General features: G+C 37.3%; 1 protein-coding gene across 1 annotated transcript; it reads right to left on the reverse strand.

Moving 5' to 3' along the window:
* Nucleotides 1–568: 568 nt before the first annotated feature.
* LOC131956208 (NAD(P)H-hydrate epimerase-like) lies at nt 569–11348 on the reverse strand. The gene is made up of 7 exons (XM_059320625.1): nt 11329–11348; nt 10606–10714; nt 9210–9320; nt 4215–4283; nt 2541–2739; nt 1436–1553; nt 569–803 (listed from the first exon to the last, which is right to left on the reverse strand). Exons 1-7 carry the CDS (start codon nt 11346–11348, stop codon nt 683–685), a joined length of 747 nt encoding a protein of 248 aa, XP_059176608.1. The 3' UTR covers nt 569–682.
* Between the last annotated feature and the right edge of the window lie 8194 nt (nt 11349–19542).

Genomic DNA, 19542 nt, shown 5'->3' on the forward strand with positions numbered 1-19542 from the left:
TAAAACAAATATTATAATATGTACACACCATAGCCAGAGGTTTTTAAACAACACCTTGGAAATAAGTTTGAAATAATATAATTAATAATCATAGTGAAATTTTGTAATATGCAACTCATTAATGTATTAAACAGTGTTATAGATATTAATTTTAACAAATCAGTGCAGAAAAAGATTAATGTTTGAAATAATTGCATCAGATTTGAATTCCATTAAAACAAACATTTCTTAAAGCCCATTGACTAAGTTTTTATGGGATAATTTTATTTTTATTTTTTCTGAAATAAGGATCCTTAGTCTAATAGACCACAGGATAATTGTGTATTGGAAAATCAAAGTCTGGGCCCTAAGTTGAAAAGAGCCAGATGTTGCCCATGAATCATGACCCCCCCCCTCTCCACACAGCTGACAGGGACAGGAGAAAAAAAATAGAAGAATCTTTAAAATTAATACAAAATAAAAATAATTTAAGAAACCGAAAAAGAAAAAAAATTAACCAGTTTGGTACATGTTTAATTTACAAGCATGTTTAACATTAACATTTAGCAGTGGTAAATTTTATTTAAAAAAAAATAATTCTATTTTCATTAAATCTGGAAACCACTAGTATAAAAATTGAACAAGTTTTTAGAAAGGAAAGGTAACTCATAATTTTTTTTTTCTGACAAATACATGGAAGTTCTCAAGACTGGTTCTGCGAGTTGTCCTCCCTGTCTGGCACCTTGAGCTCCACCACGGGGTCAGTGCCGGGGTAGGGGGGCAGTCGGAGGCCGTATTTCTGTTCTAGGGTGGGGGGAACAAACCTGGAAGAAGAAAGACAAAGGGAAGTAAAACTTTCACAGCAATTTGTGTTATTAAAAAAGGGAAATAATAAGAACAAGACAAAATTATTGCACATTTTCATTGTTACCTCCCTTACACCAATAAGCATTTGTTCACTGATCAAAGTAGGGATAAAAGTTAAAACAGTCCAAAATAATGTTACATTATTTTAGCAAACAGTGGCAACACCGCTTAATGCAGTCATAAATTATCAAAACATTCCCCACAACACGTAACACAATTTTAATCATCCATTTAAAATATCCACAAAATTTCCAATCCGTTGTAATAACAAGTATATTAAAAAAAGCGTACCGATCAGAGTCCTAACAACGTTATACACCTATGAATAGCATATCGTAAAAGAAAAAAAAACTAGGAAAACAAACAAATTAGTTATAAAAATTAAAAGACAAATATTAAAAAAAAAACTCTACTGCAGTACTTATAAGTAAATATTTTAATATTATTCTTTTACTACTGTTAATAAGTATTACAATTCTTTTAATTAAAGACAAAATATTACATCTGGCGAAAATAATATATAAATATAAAAATAAAACGGAAAATTTATCTGGCCAAGTAAAAGCCGCAGCTTGGCTGTTGTACTTACCTCCCGCCAAGGAAATGCCTTTGACCTTTGAACTGGGTGGCGCACTGTTTGGGGGCGGTGAGGGAGATGAGGAGACTGGGCTGGAGACCCTCGGGGTTGCCCTTCTCCACGTCCCACCCTGGGGACAAAAACACGAGGGTCAGTCAGTTCATTGACAACTAAGTCACAAAAATCTAATCTCTTAAAATAATCTCTTTTTTGGGGTCTTTTGGGCACCACGAGTGGTATGTCTAGGGGTGAGTGTCGCAAGATGAAACCTAACAATAACCTGCATTCTGAGAAAAGAATATGTCTATAAAACAATTTTAAAATATCATAACCACTGATAATATCTATAAAATCAGAAGAAATACTTGTAGGACTAGATATAAATTAAACAAGGCTCCGTGCTCTAATTAGCAACATATTTGGAGTAAATTTAAATGACCTACTGACAGCAATATCTTTGGAACAAAGTATGCTACATTTGGGAATATCTAAAGAGCACAATGACCTACTAATAGGTGTATCTTCAGAACAGTGAGACCTACTACTAAAACTTTATATAAGAAAGACTGACCTATCACTTGGACGATCTATGGAAGAAAATGACCTATCACGAGGAATATATATTTAACAAAAATGACCTGCCACTAAGAATAGAGGAAAATGACGTGTCAGTGGGAATATCTATCGAACACAACTGACCTACCAATAATAAATATCTTTCGACCAAAAAATGACATAACTACTAGTAAGGTCTATTTAAGACAAATGACCTACCTCTGAGAGTATCTATCAAACACAAATGACCTACCTATTATCTATTTAACAAAAATGACCTAACATTTATACATATCTATCAAACACAAATAACCTACCACTAGGAATACTCTAGTAAATGACCTACCACTGGGAATATCTATCGAATACAAATGACCTACCGCTGGGAATATCTATGGAACACAAATGACCTACCACTGGGACTATATATCAAACACAAGTAACCTACCTACTAATGTCTATTTAACAAAAAATGACCCACAACTTATTTGTGGTATCTCCCCTTAGTTTTGTAACAAAATGACCTACAACTGGAAATATCTATGGAGCAGATAGAACTTACCACTGGGAATATCTATGGAGCAGATAGGAACCCGATCCTGTATCTGTATGAGGCTCTGGATGACCCCCGAGAACTCGGGGCGGGCGGGGGGCGTGTAGCTGAAGCCGAAGAGGGCGTCTACCACAAGGTTGAAACTGTCCACGATGCATTGTGGGTCGGTGGGGAAGAAAGACAGGGTCGGGATGTCCAGCCGCTCACACTGGGGGCACGTGAGAGTTAGAGGCATAGAGATCACGTGAGGGTTAGGGTTAGAGAATTAGTGTAAACAGTTGGCGGTGTTTGAAGTCGATAATTGTCTGAAGTTGATATTTGTTTGAAGTTGATAATTGTCTGAGTTGATAATTGTTTGAAGTTGATAATTGTCTGAAGTTGATAATTGTCTAAAGTTGATAATTGTCTGTAGTTGATAATTGTCTGAAGTTGATAGCCGTCTGAAGTTGATAATTGTTTGAGGTTGATAACCGTCTGAAGTTAATACTTGAAGTTAGTATCTGTCTGAAGTTTATAACTACCTGAAGTTGATAAATGTCTGAAGTTGATAACTGTCTGAAGTTGATAATTGTTAGAAGTTGATTATTGTCTGAAGTTGATAATTGTCTGAGTTGATAATTGTTTGAAGTTGATAATTGTCTGAAGTTGATAATTGTCTAAAGTTGATAATTGTCTGTAGTTGATAATTGTCTGAAGTTGATAGCCGTCTGAAGTTGATAATTGTTTGAGGTTGATAACCGTCTGAAGTTAATACTTGAAGTTAGTATCTGTCTGAAATTTATAAGTACCTGAAGTTGATAATTGTCTGAAGTTGATAATTGTCTAATATTGATAATTGTCTGAAGTTGATAAATGTCTGAAGTTGATAATTGTCTAATGTTGATAATTGTCTGAAGTTGATAATTGTCTGAAGTTGATAACTGTCTGAAGTTGATAATTGTCTGAAGTTGATAATTGCCAGAAGTTGATAATTGTTTGTTGTTGATAATTTTCTGACGTTGATAATTGTCTGAAGTTGATAATTGTCTGAAGTTGATAATTGTCTGAAGTTGATAATTGTCTGAAGTTGATAATGGTCTGAAGTTGATAATTGTCAGAAGTTGATAATTGTCAGAAGTTGATAATTGTCTGAAGTTGATAATTGTCTGAAGTTGATAATTGTCTGAAGTTGATAATTGTCTGAAGTTGATAATGGTCTGAAGTTGATAATTGAAGAAGTAAGCTGGAAGGAGATGATACTTGTCTGAATTGATCATTGTCAGAAATCGATAACTGATAAAAATTGTTATAATCAAACATACAGTAACATATAAAATATAACACATATCAGCAGTTATTGTAATACTAAAATAAAGCTATAAGACCAAATCAATCTACTAATGTCAGATGTAGTATAAATTCTATATTAAAGAAGCATCTTGAATAATCTTTGGTAAAAAAAGGTAAAATAAATTAATATCGGAATGACCTATTACATTACTTAACCATTTTTATCACTAAAATTTTAAAATTTTGCAAGCACAGTAATTTCATCAACAAAATTTCCCCATCAGCTTACGGTCGTAACATATACACATAGTCCTTTATAAAAGGTATGTGCTATTTAACACTACCCTGTACATAAACATACTATCCATAACTTGACATAGAAAGAAACGACCAGCAGGTACCAGATGTACTTACCTGTAGAGCGAGGGCCTTGAACAAAGGTTTGTTGTTTTGTTTGGGGTAGAACAGTGTAGGCTTGTATCCCTGTAGAGAAAACACAGCGCAAGGCTATACACGCATAGTGCTGATAACATCATGGGTCGGAGTGGCCTAGCGGTAGAGCGATACACTGCTAACCCAAAAGTCTAATGTTCGAATCCGGGTTCAAGTCAGTAGACCGTCCTTGGATGCTGACCACAATATCCCTTTATATACCGAGGTCACAGAAACAGGGGAACCCTACTTTACTTACCCCATAGACCGTCATGTCTGGAAGGGGGGCTTTACAGAGAATATAGTGAGAGTGGTGGAGGGGTAGCGCGCACGACTGTTAACCATTGAGTCTAGGGTTCGGGAACCACACGACGCCCTCTTCCCTACTCTACCTCGTCAAGAACCCTCTGAAGGGTACATGACATTTAGCCGTGGTCAGTACTGGCGGTTCTAAATAAAGCTGACCACAAACCGCTTTCACGAGAGCTTGTCATAAAATCAGTTTCTCTTATATCCGAAACAGATCAACTCTCCTTAACAGAGGCGTAGCGACGAGGGGGGGGGGGTGGGGTACATATGTCCTTGGGCGCCGACCCTAGGGGCGCCAAAATGGGTTGAAAAAAATGAAATGAAATTAAAAGCTCATTTTAATTTTAGCTGCAGTTTTGAATATAGTAAATATAAAAAAAAATATATATGTTGGGGGGGGGGGGGGGGGGGGGAAACGACGACGACCAAATTGAAAGTTTGTCCCCGGGTGCCGGTAGTGGTCTCTACGCCTCTCTTCCTTAACCAGCACAATGAATTTTCAGATTTAAAAGATTACGTGAATTTAAACTGTTTTTGTTCTTATCCTAAGATGGATCATTTCAACAGCACTAGGTGACACCATTTAGAGGGGACAAGCACCAAGACAAAAACAACATGCAAGATATATAGCTTGCCAGTTCAATTAATGGTTAATTGGAGTAAGAAATTATTTAAAGTACTTAATAAAGATCACGACAAAGGTGGGTTGGGGGTGAAAGCATGACGTTAACTGTAAAATCTACAGAGAAAAAAAAGAGGGGGGGGGGGGGCACAATGAGGTGCCGGACCGGGTGACATCCGACCTAGCGACGCCACTTCATGCCAGTCTCCTTCAATGCTAACATGATGGAACATTCTGTTGGATGAATATAAAGTAAAGTAATTCTCCGGGGCAGTCGGACTTAAAGGTCTGTAGGGCAGATGAAGTAGAGTTCACATGTTTCTTCACCTCGGCTTTTGTAGGAATGAAACCCCTTCAGACCTTCAGGTCCTTGGGAAAATAAATTAAGAGTTCACATATAACTTGATAATGTCATCGAATTTTTTTTTTTTTTTTTTTTTTTTTTTTTAATACTTTTATTTGCAATTAAAACAAGTACATCAACATCACATTTTTTACATAGTTTCAAATGAAAACGAAAGGTTTTGAACATGTACATAATGAATATTTGCGTGATGTCATGTATATGATTATAACAAAAATTACAAAAGATGGCAGTAAAAGGGGTGAAGGTCAAATAAACGTGTCAGAAGTCTGGGTGGGGAGTGGAAAGTATATTTTTCCGAGAATGACAAAGGGCCAGTGGAGCATTTTCAATGTAGGGAAACAAATTAAGTTGACTAGTTAAAAGAGTGTTTATTTATGTACTGGTCGCATTGAGTTTTCAAAAGGTTGCTGTGTAAAAAAAGAGGGGAAAGAAACAAGATTTAGAACTTTAAAAAGTAAATGAATAGATATTCGAAATTGATGTTGGGGTGGGTGGTGGGGTCGTTGGAACAGTTAAAGGGAAAGTGGTGTTTTCATGTCTGAGGGTAAGTGGATAGAGGGGGAGAGGGGGGAGTGGGTAGCTGTGTCTGACGAGGCGTGGAGAGGGTGACTGCGTGTTTTAAGGCAAGCCAAGCGTCAAATTTTGTGCTGTGTTATCTGACTGCTGATGTGTTACCATTTGTAGTGTGGGTGGGGGGGGGGAGGGTTTGACGAACAGATTGCTGTGTGAGCGAATTAGTGGGAGGGTGAAAGGTTGGTATGTTCAAGTCGGTGTTTATGTTTAGATGAATGTTAAGTACCGACAGGTTAGGGGTGGGTAGGCGTGTAGCTATCACGTGTAGGGATACAGTGGAGTTTTATAGATAAAAAAAAATTGGTGTTCACATAAAAGAGTTAGTAAAGTTAACGAAACAACTGTAAGTGTTAATTTGGTGATAATACAATGAATACAAAAGGAGTACGGGTCATTGGGGTCATTTGTACGTTGTGGACCAAAGTACCTTACATATATGATAATAGTAATATAGTAACAAATAATAGCTTTACAATGTTTGTAAGCTTTATAAATTAAACAATACACAAAAAGCAACAATAGGAAAATGAAATGCCAAATGATAAATGATGCGACACAGAGTGGGGACATGGGGGTTGAGGGGTGGGAGTTACATTGATGTTGTTAGAAATGTATTTGGATAATACATCATTGTCACTGTTTAACATAGTACTTCATCACAGGGGTGGGGGTCATGGGGACGAGGGGATGCAGTTTTGAGGGGAAATTTGATATTGGGATCATGAGGTTTAGGGGCGGGGGGGCGGAGAGGGTGTGATGAAAGGGGGATGTGTCAGTTCGATTAGGCGTTCCAGGTGGCAAAAGCAGTGTAATATGTTCTTTACGTTTTGGTGTTGTTAATTATGGTATATGTGTTTGAGTGCTGTCATTGTCGAGTCGTCTACGATAAATCAAGTCTAGTACGTGTCCCGTGAACTGTACCTTGTCGTGTTTTGCTTTTATTCTGCTGTTCCAAATAGTCTGTCTATATATAGCTACCGTCCTTGCTTTTTGCTCTAGGTCCGTCCTATCTCTTTGTATTGGGATTTTGTTTAGAGTTATGACTATATCGATATTGTAGGTCTCGTTTTTTATTATTTTGTTTTCTAGCGTCTTTTTCATGTTTTGTATGGTGGGGCATTCTAAATAGATGTGCGTTTCGGTTTCGGGTGTGTTTTGTCTGCATAGTGGGCAAAATGGTTTCTGTTGTTTTGCTAGGGGTGTTAAATTGTAGATGAGTCTGTAGGTTATTTCCCTGGCTTTGGGTGTGATGGTTTTGAGGTGTAGGTTTCTGAAGGTGTCCATTGTGTCTGTTAGAGCGTATTTCCTACACCATTGAATTCTGTTGTATAGTGGAGTTGAGAGCTTTTGCACTAACTTTTTGTAAATGTTTTGTGACTTTTTGTGAACAAGTTTTCGATAATCATGTTCTGGCATCAATATTTAGATTCTAGAATAATAGTACACTAAATCGGTAAGCTTAAAAAAGTTGATAAAGTTTAATCAATGTTGGTTTTTTTGATAAATGTATGTTGTTTAAAAAAAATGAGGAGGTTTCGTGATTATTTTCACGTTGTAAAATACATTTACTTGATTTTATACATTCATCAAAAGCTTACATCGACAAGTCCACCCCCAACCCTACTTAAGGGGGAAGGCTCCGGTAAAAAAAAACTTTTTTAATACTCGTTAGAAAACAGTTATTTCGTCACAGCTTAATTAAGATACATCCGCATATGCATTTCCACTAAAAAAAATTTTTGAAAAAATCTTGGTAACTATGACAACGGCGGCCATCTTGAAAAATTAACCCCTTCGTAGGTTTTCCACCATTCACAAAATATTACATTTTAAGCCCAATAAACAATCAATTCATAATCTACTTCCATATTTTGGGGCAATCAGCTAAACATTTTAATTGCATATCATCAAACTAATTTTTTATGAATTTTCAAAATATGTGTCCGTTCAAAACCCTTAACTTTGGGGAATTTTGGGGCATTAAAACTAGTGTTTTGAACAGACACAAATTTTGAAAATTCATAAAAAATTAGTTTGAAGATATGCACTTAAAATTTTTAGCTGATTGCCCCAAAATATGGAAGAAGATTATGAATTGATCGTTTATTGGGCTAAAAATGTAGTATTTTGTGAATGGTGGAAAACCTACGAAGGGGTTAATTTTTCAAGATGGCCGCCGTTGTCATAGTTACCAAGATTTTTTCAAATTTTTTTTTTAGTGGAAATGCATATGCGGATGTATCTTAATAAAGCTGTAAACAAATAACTGTTTTCTAACGCGTATTAAAAAAGTTTTTTTTACCGGAGCCTTCCCCCTTAATTTATTTTTACAAGCGATGTTATGTACGAAGGCTGTGAGTTATAGCCCTTTTTATGTCAGTTAATAGATTAAGTTATTTCCCTTTACATATCGCTAATATTGTGAAGTGGTTCTAGAACCAGCTGGTCAAGTGGTTGTAGAACATCTTGACCAGCTGGTTCTAGAACCACTTGACCAGCTGTTTCTAGTACCAATTGACCAGCTGGTTCTAAAACCACTTGACCAGCTGGTTCTAGAACCACTTGACCAGCTGTTTCTAGTACCAATTGACCAGCTGTCTCTAGAACCACTTGACCAGATGGTTCTAGAACCACTTGACCATCTGGTTCTAGAACCACTTGACCAGTTAGTTCTAGAACCACTTGACCAGCTGGTTCTAGAACCACTTGACCAGCTGGTTCTAGAACCACTTGACCAGCTGGTTCTAGAACCACTTGACCAGCTGGTTCTAAAACCTCTTGACCAGTTGGTTCTAGAACCACTTGACCAGCTGGTTCTAGAACCACTTGACCAGCTGGTTCTAAAACCTCTTGACCAGTTGGTTCTAGAACCACTTGACCAGCTGGTTCTAGAACCACTTGACCAGCTGGTTCTAAAACCTCTTGACCAGTTGGTTCTAGAACCACTTGACCAGCTGGTTCTAGAACCACTTGACCAGCTGGTTCTAAAACCACTTGACCAGCTGGTTCTAAAACCACTTGACCAGATGGTTCTAGAACCACTTGACCAGCTGGTTCTAGAACCACTTGACCAGCTGGTTCTAGAACCACTTGACCATCGACTTACGAAGAGCTTGAGGTGTCTGGCACACACCAGCCCGTCCCCTCCGTTGTTGCCTGGACCACAGATGACCAGTACAGCCGCGTGGTCCTTCTTCAGGGCCTCGACTGGGTAGCACTGTCAGATATAAATGGCAGGGTTAGGTACAGGGTAGCGCTGTGAGATATAAATGGCAGGGTTAGATACAGGGTAGCACTGTGAGATATAACAGGGTTAGATACAGGGTAGCACTGTCAGATATAAATGGCAGGGTTAGATACAGGGTAGCACTGTGAGATATAAATGGCAGGGTTAGATACAGGGTAGCACTGTGAGATATAAATGGCAGGGTTAGGTACAGGGTAGCACTGGGAGATATAAATGGCAGGGTTAGATACAGGGTAGCGCTGTGGGATATAAATGGCAGGGTTAGATACAGGGTAGCGCTGTGAGATATAAATGGCAGGGTTAGATACAGGGTAGCACTGGGAGATATAAATGGCAGGGTTAGATACAGGGTAGCACTATGAGATATAAATGGCAGGGTTAGATACAGGGTAGCACTGTCAGATATAAATGGCAGGGTTAGATACACGGTAGCACTGTCAGATATAAATGGTAGGGTTAGATACAGGGTAGCACTGTGAGATATAAATGGCAGGGTTAGATACAGGGTAGCACTGTGAGATATAAATGGCAGGGTTAGAAACAGGGTAGCACTGTAGGACATAAATGGCAGGGTTCGATACAGGGTAGCACTGTCAGATATAAATGGCAGGGTTAGATACAGGGTAGCACTGGGAGATATAAATGGCAGGGTTAGGTACAGGGTAGCACTGTAGGACATAAATGGCAGGGTTAGATACAGGGTAGCACTGTCAGATATAAATGGCAGGGTTAGATACAGGGTAGCACTGTCAGATATAAATGGCAGGGTTAGATACAGGGTAGCACTGTGAGATATAAATGGCAGGGTTAGATACAGGGTAGCACTGTGAGATATAAATGGCAGGGTTAGATACAGGGTAGCACTGTGAGATATAAATGGCAGGGTTAGATACAGGGTAGCACTGTGAGATATAAATGGCAGGGTTAGATACAGGGTAGCACTGTGAGATATAAATGGCAGGGTTAGATATGACATCTGGGTAGTGTAAGACATGACATATGGGAGGTGCTAGACATGACCTCTGGACACTGTTATTTATGTCATTCGGGCATTGGTAGACATGGCATGCGGGCAGTCAGTCATCTCAATTGGACATTTTAGACTCTACTTCACCTGCATTATTTTAATATCTTAATTAAGATGTGTTTTTTTTAATATGTCTGAGCCCACACACACACCCCCACCCCCCCACCCACCCCCCCCCCCCCACACACACACACAAACACACACACACACAAACACCCACACACCTACCCTGGCCACGGCGACGGCACAGCTGTAGCCGGCCAGCTCCATCAGCTGGTCCACACTAAACAGGTACTCGTTGAAGAGCTCCTGGTCGATCTGCTGAGCTTCTTCCTGCCTGCAAGGGATAAAAATAGAATGGGTTAAAAATAGAATGGGTTAAAAATAGAAGGGGTTAAAAATAGAATGGGTTAAAAATAGAATTTTTAAATAGTCACGTGACACGATTACTTTCAGTAGACAAAATACAGTATGTGCTACGAACAGAAGAGGTTCTAGCCGTTTAGTTTTAGACCACAGGACAGTGCTGAATTAAAAAAAAAAAAACCCAACCCAACGTTAATTTAAAAATATACATTCAATATATATGTATATATGTATATATATATGTATATATATATATATATATATATATATATATATATATATATATATATATATATATATATATATATGTTTTCATTATCGAGTAAATAGAACTGACCACAATCCAATGTTACTAAATTTTAAAATGTGTAGATTATAAATGAGTAAGCAGCTGGGCACACATGGGCACAGATAAAGGGGGCAGCCCAAAACCGAGTCCGATGGAGATGTGTGGTTGCAGCCCTTTGCTCCCCAGGGGCCACAAAGGAATGATGATGAATCAGTTTTATACATTAGTAGAGCTGAATTTGACAATCAGGGTTTTTACACGACGAATTCGGGGTGGGAGTGATTGTTCGTGCTTACCTATTAGGTAATGATGCCATGAGATGTTTGTGAGGACAGTGTAGGGGGCGAGGGATAACCTGCAGACTCAAGTCAAGACCGAGATCCGAACCCCAGACTGTCCGAGTAGCAGTCGAACGCTCTACCACCTTACCACCCCTTCCCAACAAGTTTCCATTAACTACAGTTATCCCCCCTTTCTCCGCACAAAAAACTTTATTTAAAAAAAAATAAAAATAAAAACTTCCTTGAAGATTACTCCACATATGCTCCAACATTCCATCCAAAATCCGACCCGGTCCCTTATCGTGAAACAAAGGGAGATTACTCGCAGTGCTAATCTTGCAAGATGCGAAGCTCAGCAGAGATTTAGCATCGCCTCCCCTAGTACTCGCCTCACAACCATTTGCAGGCCGAAAAGACGCATTAGACAGATTACACAGAAAAAAAAAGTGCGAAACATTTCTGTTCCATCGTCACCATTTGGATAAGCCCCTTGTCACGGTGTTTGGTTAATGTGGAGAAATGTCCGATAAATGAAAACAGATGTAGCGAGACGCTGAGTGTAGAGTTGTAAAATAAAAAAAAAAAACATGTGCTGGTCTTTTTAAGAGATTAACAGTTTTTTAAGGGATTAAGGGTTAGGATTAAAAGTATGTGACATTGATTGTTTAAAGTTTATAAAAAAAAAGTAGAAATAATTTTTTACGTGTATCTCTTGTCTATATCTAAGTCCAAGTTTATACCCCACATTAAATTACATGCAAATACACACATACATAAATAGAAGCTTATATGTATGTATATATGTATATATGTATATGTGTATGTGTATATGTGTATATATGTATATATATATATATATATATGTATATATATATATGTATATATATATATATATGTATATATATATATATATATATATATATATATATATATATATATATATATATATATATATATATATATATATATTTATATTTATATAGGTATGCGAATATTTGCACGGATGTACCTCCATTCTGATCTACCTAGACTATTAATAGTCTACAATTTAATTACCTACCATACTACTTAAAATCTAATTACACTGACGTTTCCATTTTTAACAGCATCAACATTTTCAACTCTAAATAAAAACTTAATGAATCATTCATTAAATTACCTTTCACCCCTCTCTCTAAAACCCCATCATTGCGTTCTGTCCACCCGACCTTGACCTTGAAAACGTATTAACAAAACGTCTCCGCTCAAATCCCGCGGCCAGAAACTGGCCTGCGGGCAAGGCGGTTTAAAAAAAAAAAAACGGCTCACGCGTGAGAAACAAGCCCATTATCTTCTTGGAGGTACGCGCTTAAGGGGCCCCGAGTTGTAACTAGAAAATGTATGAGGGTGTAGCAAAAAAAAAAAAAGGTTTAGAGTTGTAGATGTGTAGTGTCAACTGGTTTAATGTCGTTTAGATGGGGATGTTTTTTTTTTTTTTATCAACACGGTGTAGGCCGGTGCTAATCGATATTTAAAGGTTAAAGATGTAGAGAGATCGATATGTAGATCAAGTCGTTTTAAACAAGACGTGAATTATGTTCCAGAAAAGGATGTTTATATCTTTATCTATAACGTTATTTGTATCTATGTATCTGTGTCTGTGTATTTGTATATGTGTATCTGTATATGTGTATGCAAATGTAAATGATGCTGTATATATTTATATCTATAAAATATCTGTATGTGTGTATATGTTGTATGTAAATGTACATAGGCATGAATATATCTATATCTATATCTATATCTATATCTATATCTATATCTATATCTATATCTATATCTATATCTATATCTATATCTATATCTATATCTATATCTATATCTATATCTATATCTATATCTATATCTATATCTATATCTATATCTATATCTATATATCTTCATCTATATTTATATCGTTATCTGTGTAAGTGTATGATACAGTACATGTACATGTAAAGATAGAGGTATGAGTATTTGTATGTAATATGCATATTATGTATGTATATAATATGATGCTAATTCAACACTGTGAAGATGTTTTTGCCCATTCATAAATTAAAAATTCAATGTTAGTTCGACAGCTGATTCATGACTTTAGAAGCGTAATGATTGTGTTACCGTTTATCTTAAAAGGTTAATGAATCTGGCACTGTTGAGAACTTAATACTTTTAATGGTTATAGGCCATTTGTAACGCTGATGGTTATTGGCAGGTTAGGAACGCTAATGATTGAAGATGAGACAATAACTATAAGGCAACAGTTGTTGGAGTTGTCTCCCCTAGGTGGGTTGTGATCCCCCAGCTATAGAGCATCATCTGCCCGGGGGTTCGAACTCGTGACTTTTCAGCTTAACTCTGTGAAACTTTAGACACCTCAGGATTGTGGACTTGTTGGGATCGCTAAGGATTGTGGACAAGTTGAGAACTCTAATGATTGTGGGCAAGTTTAGCACGCTAATGATCGTGGACATGTTTAGAACGCTAATGATGGTGGACAACTTTAGAACGCTAATGATTGAAACAAGTTTAGCACGCTAATGATTGTGGACAAGTTTAGAACGCTAATGATTGTGGACAAATTTAAAACACTAATGATTGTGAACAAATTTAAAACACTAATGATTGTGTACAAATTTAAAACACTAATGATTGTGAACAAATTTAAAACACTAATGATTGTGAACAAATTTAAAACACTAATGATTGAAACAACTTAAGAACGCTCATGATTGTAGACAAGTTTAGAACGCTAATGATTGAAACAACTTTAGCACGTTAATGATTGTGGACAACTTTAGAGCGCTTACGATTAAAAAAATTAAGAACGCTAATGATTGAAACAAGTATACCAAGCCAATGATTGTAGACATCTTTAGAACGCTAATGATTGTGAAGAAGAACGCTTATGATTGAAACAACTTTAGAGCGCTAATGATTGTAAACAGGCTTAGAACGCTTTTGATTGGGATCAAGTCTATCACGATAATGATTGTGAATAAGTTTAGAATGCTAATGACTGAAAAACGTTAGAACGCTAATGATTGACACAACTTCAGAATGCTAATGATTGAAAAAAAACTGTACCACGCTAATGATTGTGGACACGTTTAAAACGCGAATGATTGTGGACAAGTTTGGAATGCTAATGATTGTGGACACGTTTGGAATGCTAATGATTGTGAAAAAAGTTCAGGACGCTAATGATTGAAACAAGTTTAGCACGCTAATGATTGAAACAAGTCAGCACGCTAATGATTGAAACAACTGTAGAACGCTAATGATTGAAACAAGTTCAGCACGCAAATGATTGAAACAAGTTTAGCACGCTAATGATTGAAACAAGTTTAGCTCGCTAATGATTGAAATAAGGTAAGCACACTAATGATTGAAACAAGTTTGGCACGCTAATGATTGAAACAAGTTTAGCACGCTAATGATTGAAACAAGTTTAGCACGCTAATGATTGAAACAAGTTTAGCACGCTTATGATTGAAACAACTATAGAACTCTAATGATTGAAACAAGTTTAGCACGCTAATGATTGAAACAACTATAGAACTCTAATGATTGAAACAAGTTTAGCACGCTAATGATTGAAACAAGTTTAGCACGCTAATGATTGAAACAAGTTTAGCACGCTAATGATTGAAACAAGTTAAGCACGCTAATGATTGAAACAAGTTTAGCACGCTAATGATTAAAACAAGTTAAGCACGCTAATGATTGAAACAAGTTTAGCACGCTAATGATTGAAACAAGTTAAGCACGCTAATGATTGAAACAAGTTTAGCACGCTAATGATTGAAACAAGTTAAGCACGCTAATGATTGAAACAAGTTAAGCACGCTAATGATTGAAACAAGTTTAGCACGCTAATGATTGAAACAAGTTAAGCACGCTAATGATTGAAACAAGTTTAGCACGCTAATGATTGAAACAAGTTTAGCACGCTAATGATTGAAACAAGTTTAGCACGCTAATGATTGAAACAAGTTCAGCACGCTAATGATTGAAACAAGTTTAGCACGCTAATGATTGAAACAAGTTCAGCACGCTAATGATTGAAACAAGTTTAGCACGCTAATGATTGATAATGATTGAAACAAGTTTAGAACGCTAATGATTGAAACAAGTTTAGCACGCTAATGATTGAAAAAAGTTTAGCACGCTAATGATTGAAACAAGTTTAGCACGCTAATGATTGAAACAAGTTTAGCACGCTAATGATTGATAATGATTGAAACAAGTTTAGAACGCTAATGATTGAATCAAGTTTAGTACGCTAATGATTGAAACAAGTTTAGCACGCTAATGATTGAAACAAGTTTAGCACGCTAATGATTGATAATGATTGAAACAAGTTTAGAACGCTAATGATTGAATCAAGTTTAGTACGCTAATGATTGAAACAAGTTTAGCACGCTAATGATTGAAACAAGTTTAGCACGCTAATGACAGCCTTATGACGCCAGAAGCCAGACGTAGATTGGCAATTAAAGCCGGTCACGCAGCCAAAATGACGGGGGCCTATGACGTCATGTGCTGGAGCCAATTTCAAACACAAGGGAGCTTAGCGGGGAAAAAATATGGCATTTAGATAGTCGCCCCTGGCAATTTTTTTCAAAATTAGACACCGTGAATTATTTTTATTTTTTTGGATTCTAAAGTGTGATTTTGTTATGTGAGTTAGGGTTGAAATGTTGAACACAACTGTGGTATGATCGGTAGCGCGTCTGACTAGGTGAGTGTTTCAGCTAGGCAATGTGGGTTCGAATCTGTGTTAGCGCCGCGTGAATTGAAAAAAAAAAGTAAATGAGAATTGTATATACAATTGTTTAGATAATTTCTGGTTAATGCTAAAGTCAGATTAATATTCAGTTATTGAGTTTACATTTTAGTTTAACTTTCAATTTTACAGAGAAGTAACGATATTTAATTATGTAAATTTATGTCACATTTCAAACTTTACTGTTCATGGGGCAGGTGAAGTAGAGTTCACCTGTTTCAGTGCCCTGGGCATATGAAGGGATGGTGTGGTCAGCTGTCTTTACTTTCCATGGTTGGAGTCAGGTACCCATTAGAGCTGAGTGGACTCAGGTACGGACTCGAGCTCGGGATTTCGGGTTAGCAGTCGAATGCTCTACCATTCGACCACACGGTCCCTTGATTATGTTCAGACTGGTTATAGCACACATACGTGTGACAGTTGTATGTATGCAGAGTTTCTTCCAGGGATCTCTTTCAAGTGCCCCCCAGGAGAAAAAAGTCTGGAAGAAAAACTGTATGTATGATAGTTTACTGGCCACATATAAACTTTGAATGATAAAAAAAATTGGACTAAAGTATGAGACACTTTGAAAGTCTCGAGTTCGGATCTCCGTTGAACGACCCTGAGTCTAACCAGCTCTAATGGGTACCTGGCTCAGGTTAGAGAAAGGCGAACACATAGAACTGACTACGCCATTCCATTGACATACCGAGGTCAGAGAAACAGGTGAACTCTACTTCACCTGCCCCAGGTCTGAATGGGTGGCTAGACTTTTATACCACGCTGTGTTGCAATGAACTTTTATAGTACTGGTGTATCTAAAGTAAGAAATAGTCCAACAGGACAGAGTGTCGAAAAACAAAATATTTCTGATTAAAAAAATAGCGATCACCATTTTTAAAATGATAACCAGTGTTTCGAAATGAATGAAATTAATCTATTTTGCCCTTTTAAATATCGATTTTTTTCAATACATAAAATAAAATTTCATAGAAAATCCAGTACCCTTAACATTTCTTTTTTTTTTCTTTCTTAATAACAAGTATGTCAAGTCGTCTAAGAGTGCGCTCAGCTAAATTGAGTACCGGGCCAAATTTTAATTAAGAAGTGTCTGATTTGGTCAAGTTGAAAACGGTTTGATGAAATCAGGGCCACTCGGTGAACCATATTTTTTGTTGTTAAATTTAGACGTCCGTAGATTTCCGGTGAGCTCGTGTTAAATCTGGGTGTGATTTTTACAAGGACGAGGGTGTAATCAACGAGGTTTACGGCCTGGGGGGTGGGGAGGAAAGTTGTGTCCAATTAAATTATATAACTGGTGAGTGTGTGTGTTTGTGAGAGGGAATAGTGTAGAGTGAAGGGAATGGGGAAACAGTGTTTCTTTCAGACTTATTTCCCCCTAGATATTTCGAGGGAGACAGAATATATTTTCCGGGGGGGGGGGGGGGGGGTGGACGACGACGACGACACACTGGTGAAGTATATAATTCTTTATAAATTCTTAGTCGTTCGGGGGGGGGGGGGTAGACTTACTTCGAAGAGATACCCGAAAGAAACTGATGCGAAACTAGGGGAAAGGGGGGGGGGGGGAATAGTTGGCCAATTAAATTATAACGAGCCGGCCCGCGGCATAACATACGCCGCTATTTAGTTGTTTCTAATTTTCAATAATTCATAATTTGTGAATTCGACAGTACCAACGCTGACACTGAAAATATTTCTTTAAAACACTATAAGTAGCTCGTTAAGGACCATAACCCCCCCCCCCCCCCCTTCCTTCCCCCCCCCCTACGTTTAAAATCGTTGGCTCTGCTTGTAAACATTTAGAGTGAACACAGCTCACTAAAACCATGTAGGGGTGGGGAGGTAGGGAGAGCGTTTGCAGCTTGTTTTCTAACGGCTCGAAGAAGAGAATTATATATATAGATAATACTGATTGTGTATGTGTGTGAGGGATGGGGGGGGGGGGGGGAGTGTTGGCCAGTTCAATTACATAGCTAAGGTAGAAAAAAAGGGGGGGGGGGCGATTCCTCCAAGTTGAGTCCGTGACATTCCGGCAGCTTCTGTTTCACTGACAGCAGATATTTAAAAGTTTGTTTTGTTCTACCTACTTTCCTCTTTCCTTGGGGATTCCAATCTAATTCCTGTCTGGTGATGTTGCTAGTTGGTTTAGCAAGGTGTGTCCAATCCATCCCCATTAGATAATTATATAAAGGAAAGAAATGAAGTAGGTTGATGTGTAGTTGAGATAGGTAGATGAGAATTTAGATAAAAGTGGTAGGGTGGAGCAGAAATGCTTTCTTTAAAAACAAAACACACGCCAATCAAAAAAACAAACAAACAAACAAACAAACGGGCGGTTTTATAGGAATTTTAGGGGGTCGGTGTGGTCGAGTCGGTAAAGCTCATGGCTGCTAAACTGAAAAGTCTCAAGTTCGAACCCTCGGGCAGTTGAGGCTCTTTAGCTGGGGACAGCCACTCTTCTAGGAGAGACAACTCCAAAATCAAACAACTGCTGCCTTGTAGGCTGAAATCAGAGTCAATGAACCAGTTGACGTGTATACTTAATTGTACTGGAGGGGATACCTTCCAACACTAAAATTAAGAACGAAGAAGAAGAAAAGAATTTTATAGCCAATTTTTTTTTTATCTAATTCGTGAACCAAATCCCGCGAGGGGAAATAACTAACAGGTAACGTGAGAGGGCAAAGTCGATATCAATGACTGTAATCAATAATCGATACCAAGACGAACACCAAACAGGACCTTCTCACTTTTCACATGTCCAACTACTTCTAGATCGATCCCGTCCCTGGCCGCTATTATACGTGTACACGCGCGCAAATTGGGTAACCTGGTAAGGGCGATAACCAATTTCGTCTAGGCTAATATTATTCAAAGAAGAAGTAAGAGTTATCTCGCTTATTTTTAACGTAATTTTCTCCCTTTAAATTTACTTACTGGGAAAAACTGGAACTGACATGATAAATATTATTTAACCATCATATTTATAATAATTACCATATGTTTTTTCAATTGTAGGCTTCTGCTTGGTAAGCTATCGCGTGTGCTGATGCATATTCTCCAATAATTAGCTAAAGCTAACCAAGCCGGCAATTTAAAATTTGTTTCGTCTAGAAAAATATAGTTTCATTTTTTTTTGGTTATCATGATGCGTTTATTGTATACAGTTGTTAACCACACCCTTTAAAGATAAAATATGACAAAAAAATTTCATATGGAAAAGGCTGTATGATCGAAAAAAACTCGTTATGTAAAAATAATATATATATATATATATATATATATATATATATATATATATATATATATATATATTATGTGTGTGTGTGTGTGTGAGTGCGTGAGTTCTTAGATGTCTAAACCTAAGCCGAGATATTGCAGAAAAACACGAACATAATTTTCCTGTCATTATATTT

Source organism: Physella acuta, unplaced genomic scaffold (assembly GCF_028476545.2).
Source record: "Physella acuta isolate Inbredline_101_S28 unplaced genomic scaffold, ASM2847654v3 ptg001134l, whole genome shotgun sequence".
In the NCBI taxonomy this organism is placed as follows: Eukaryota; Metazoa; Mollusca; class Gastropoda; family Physidae; genus Physella; species Physella acuta.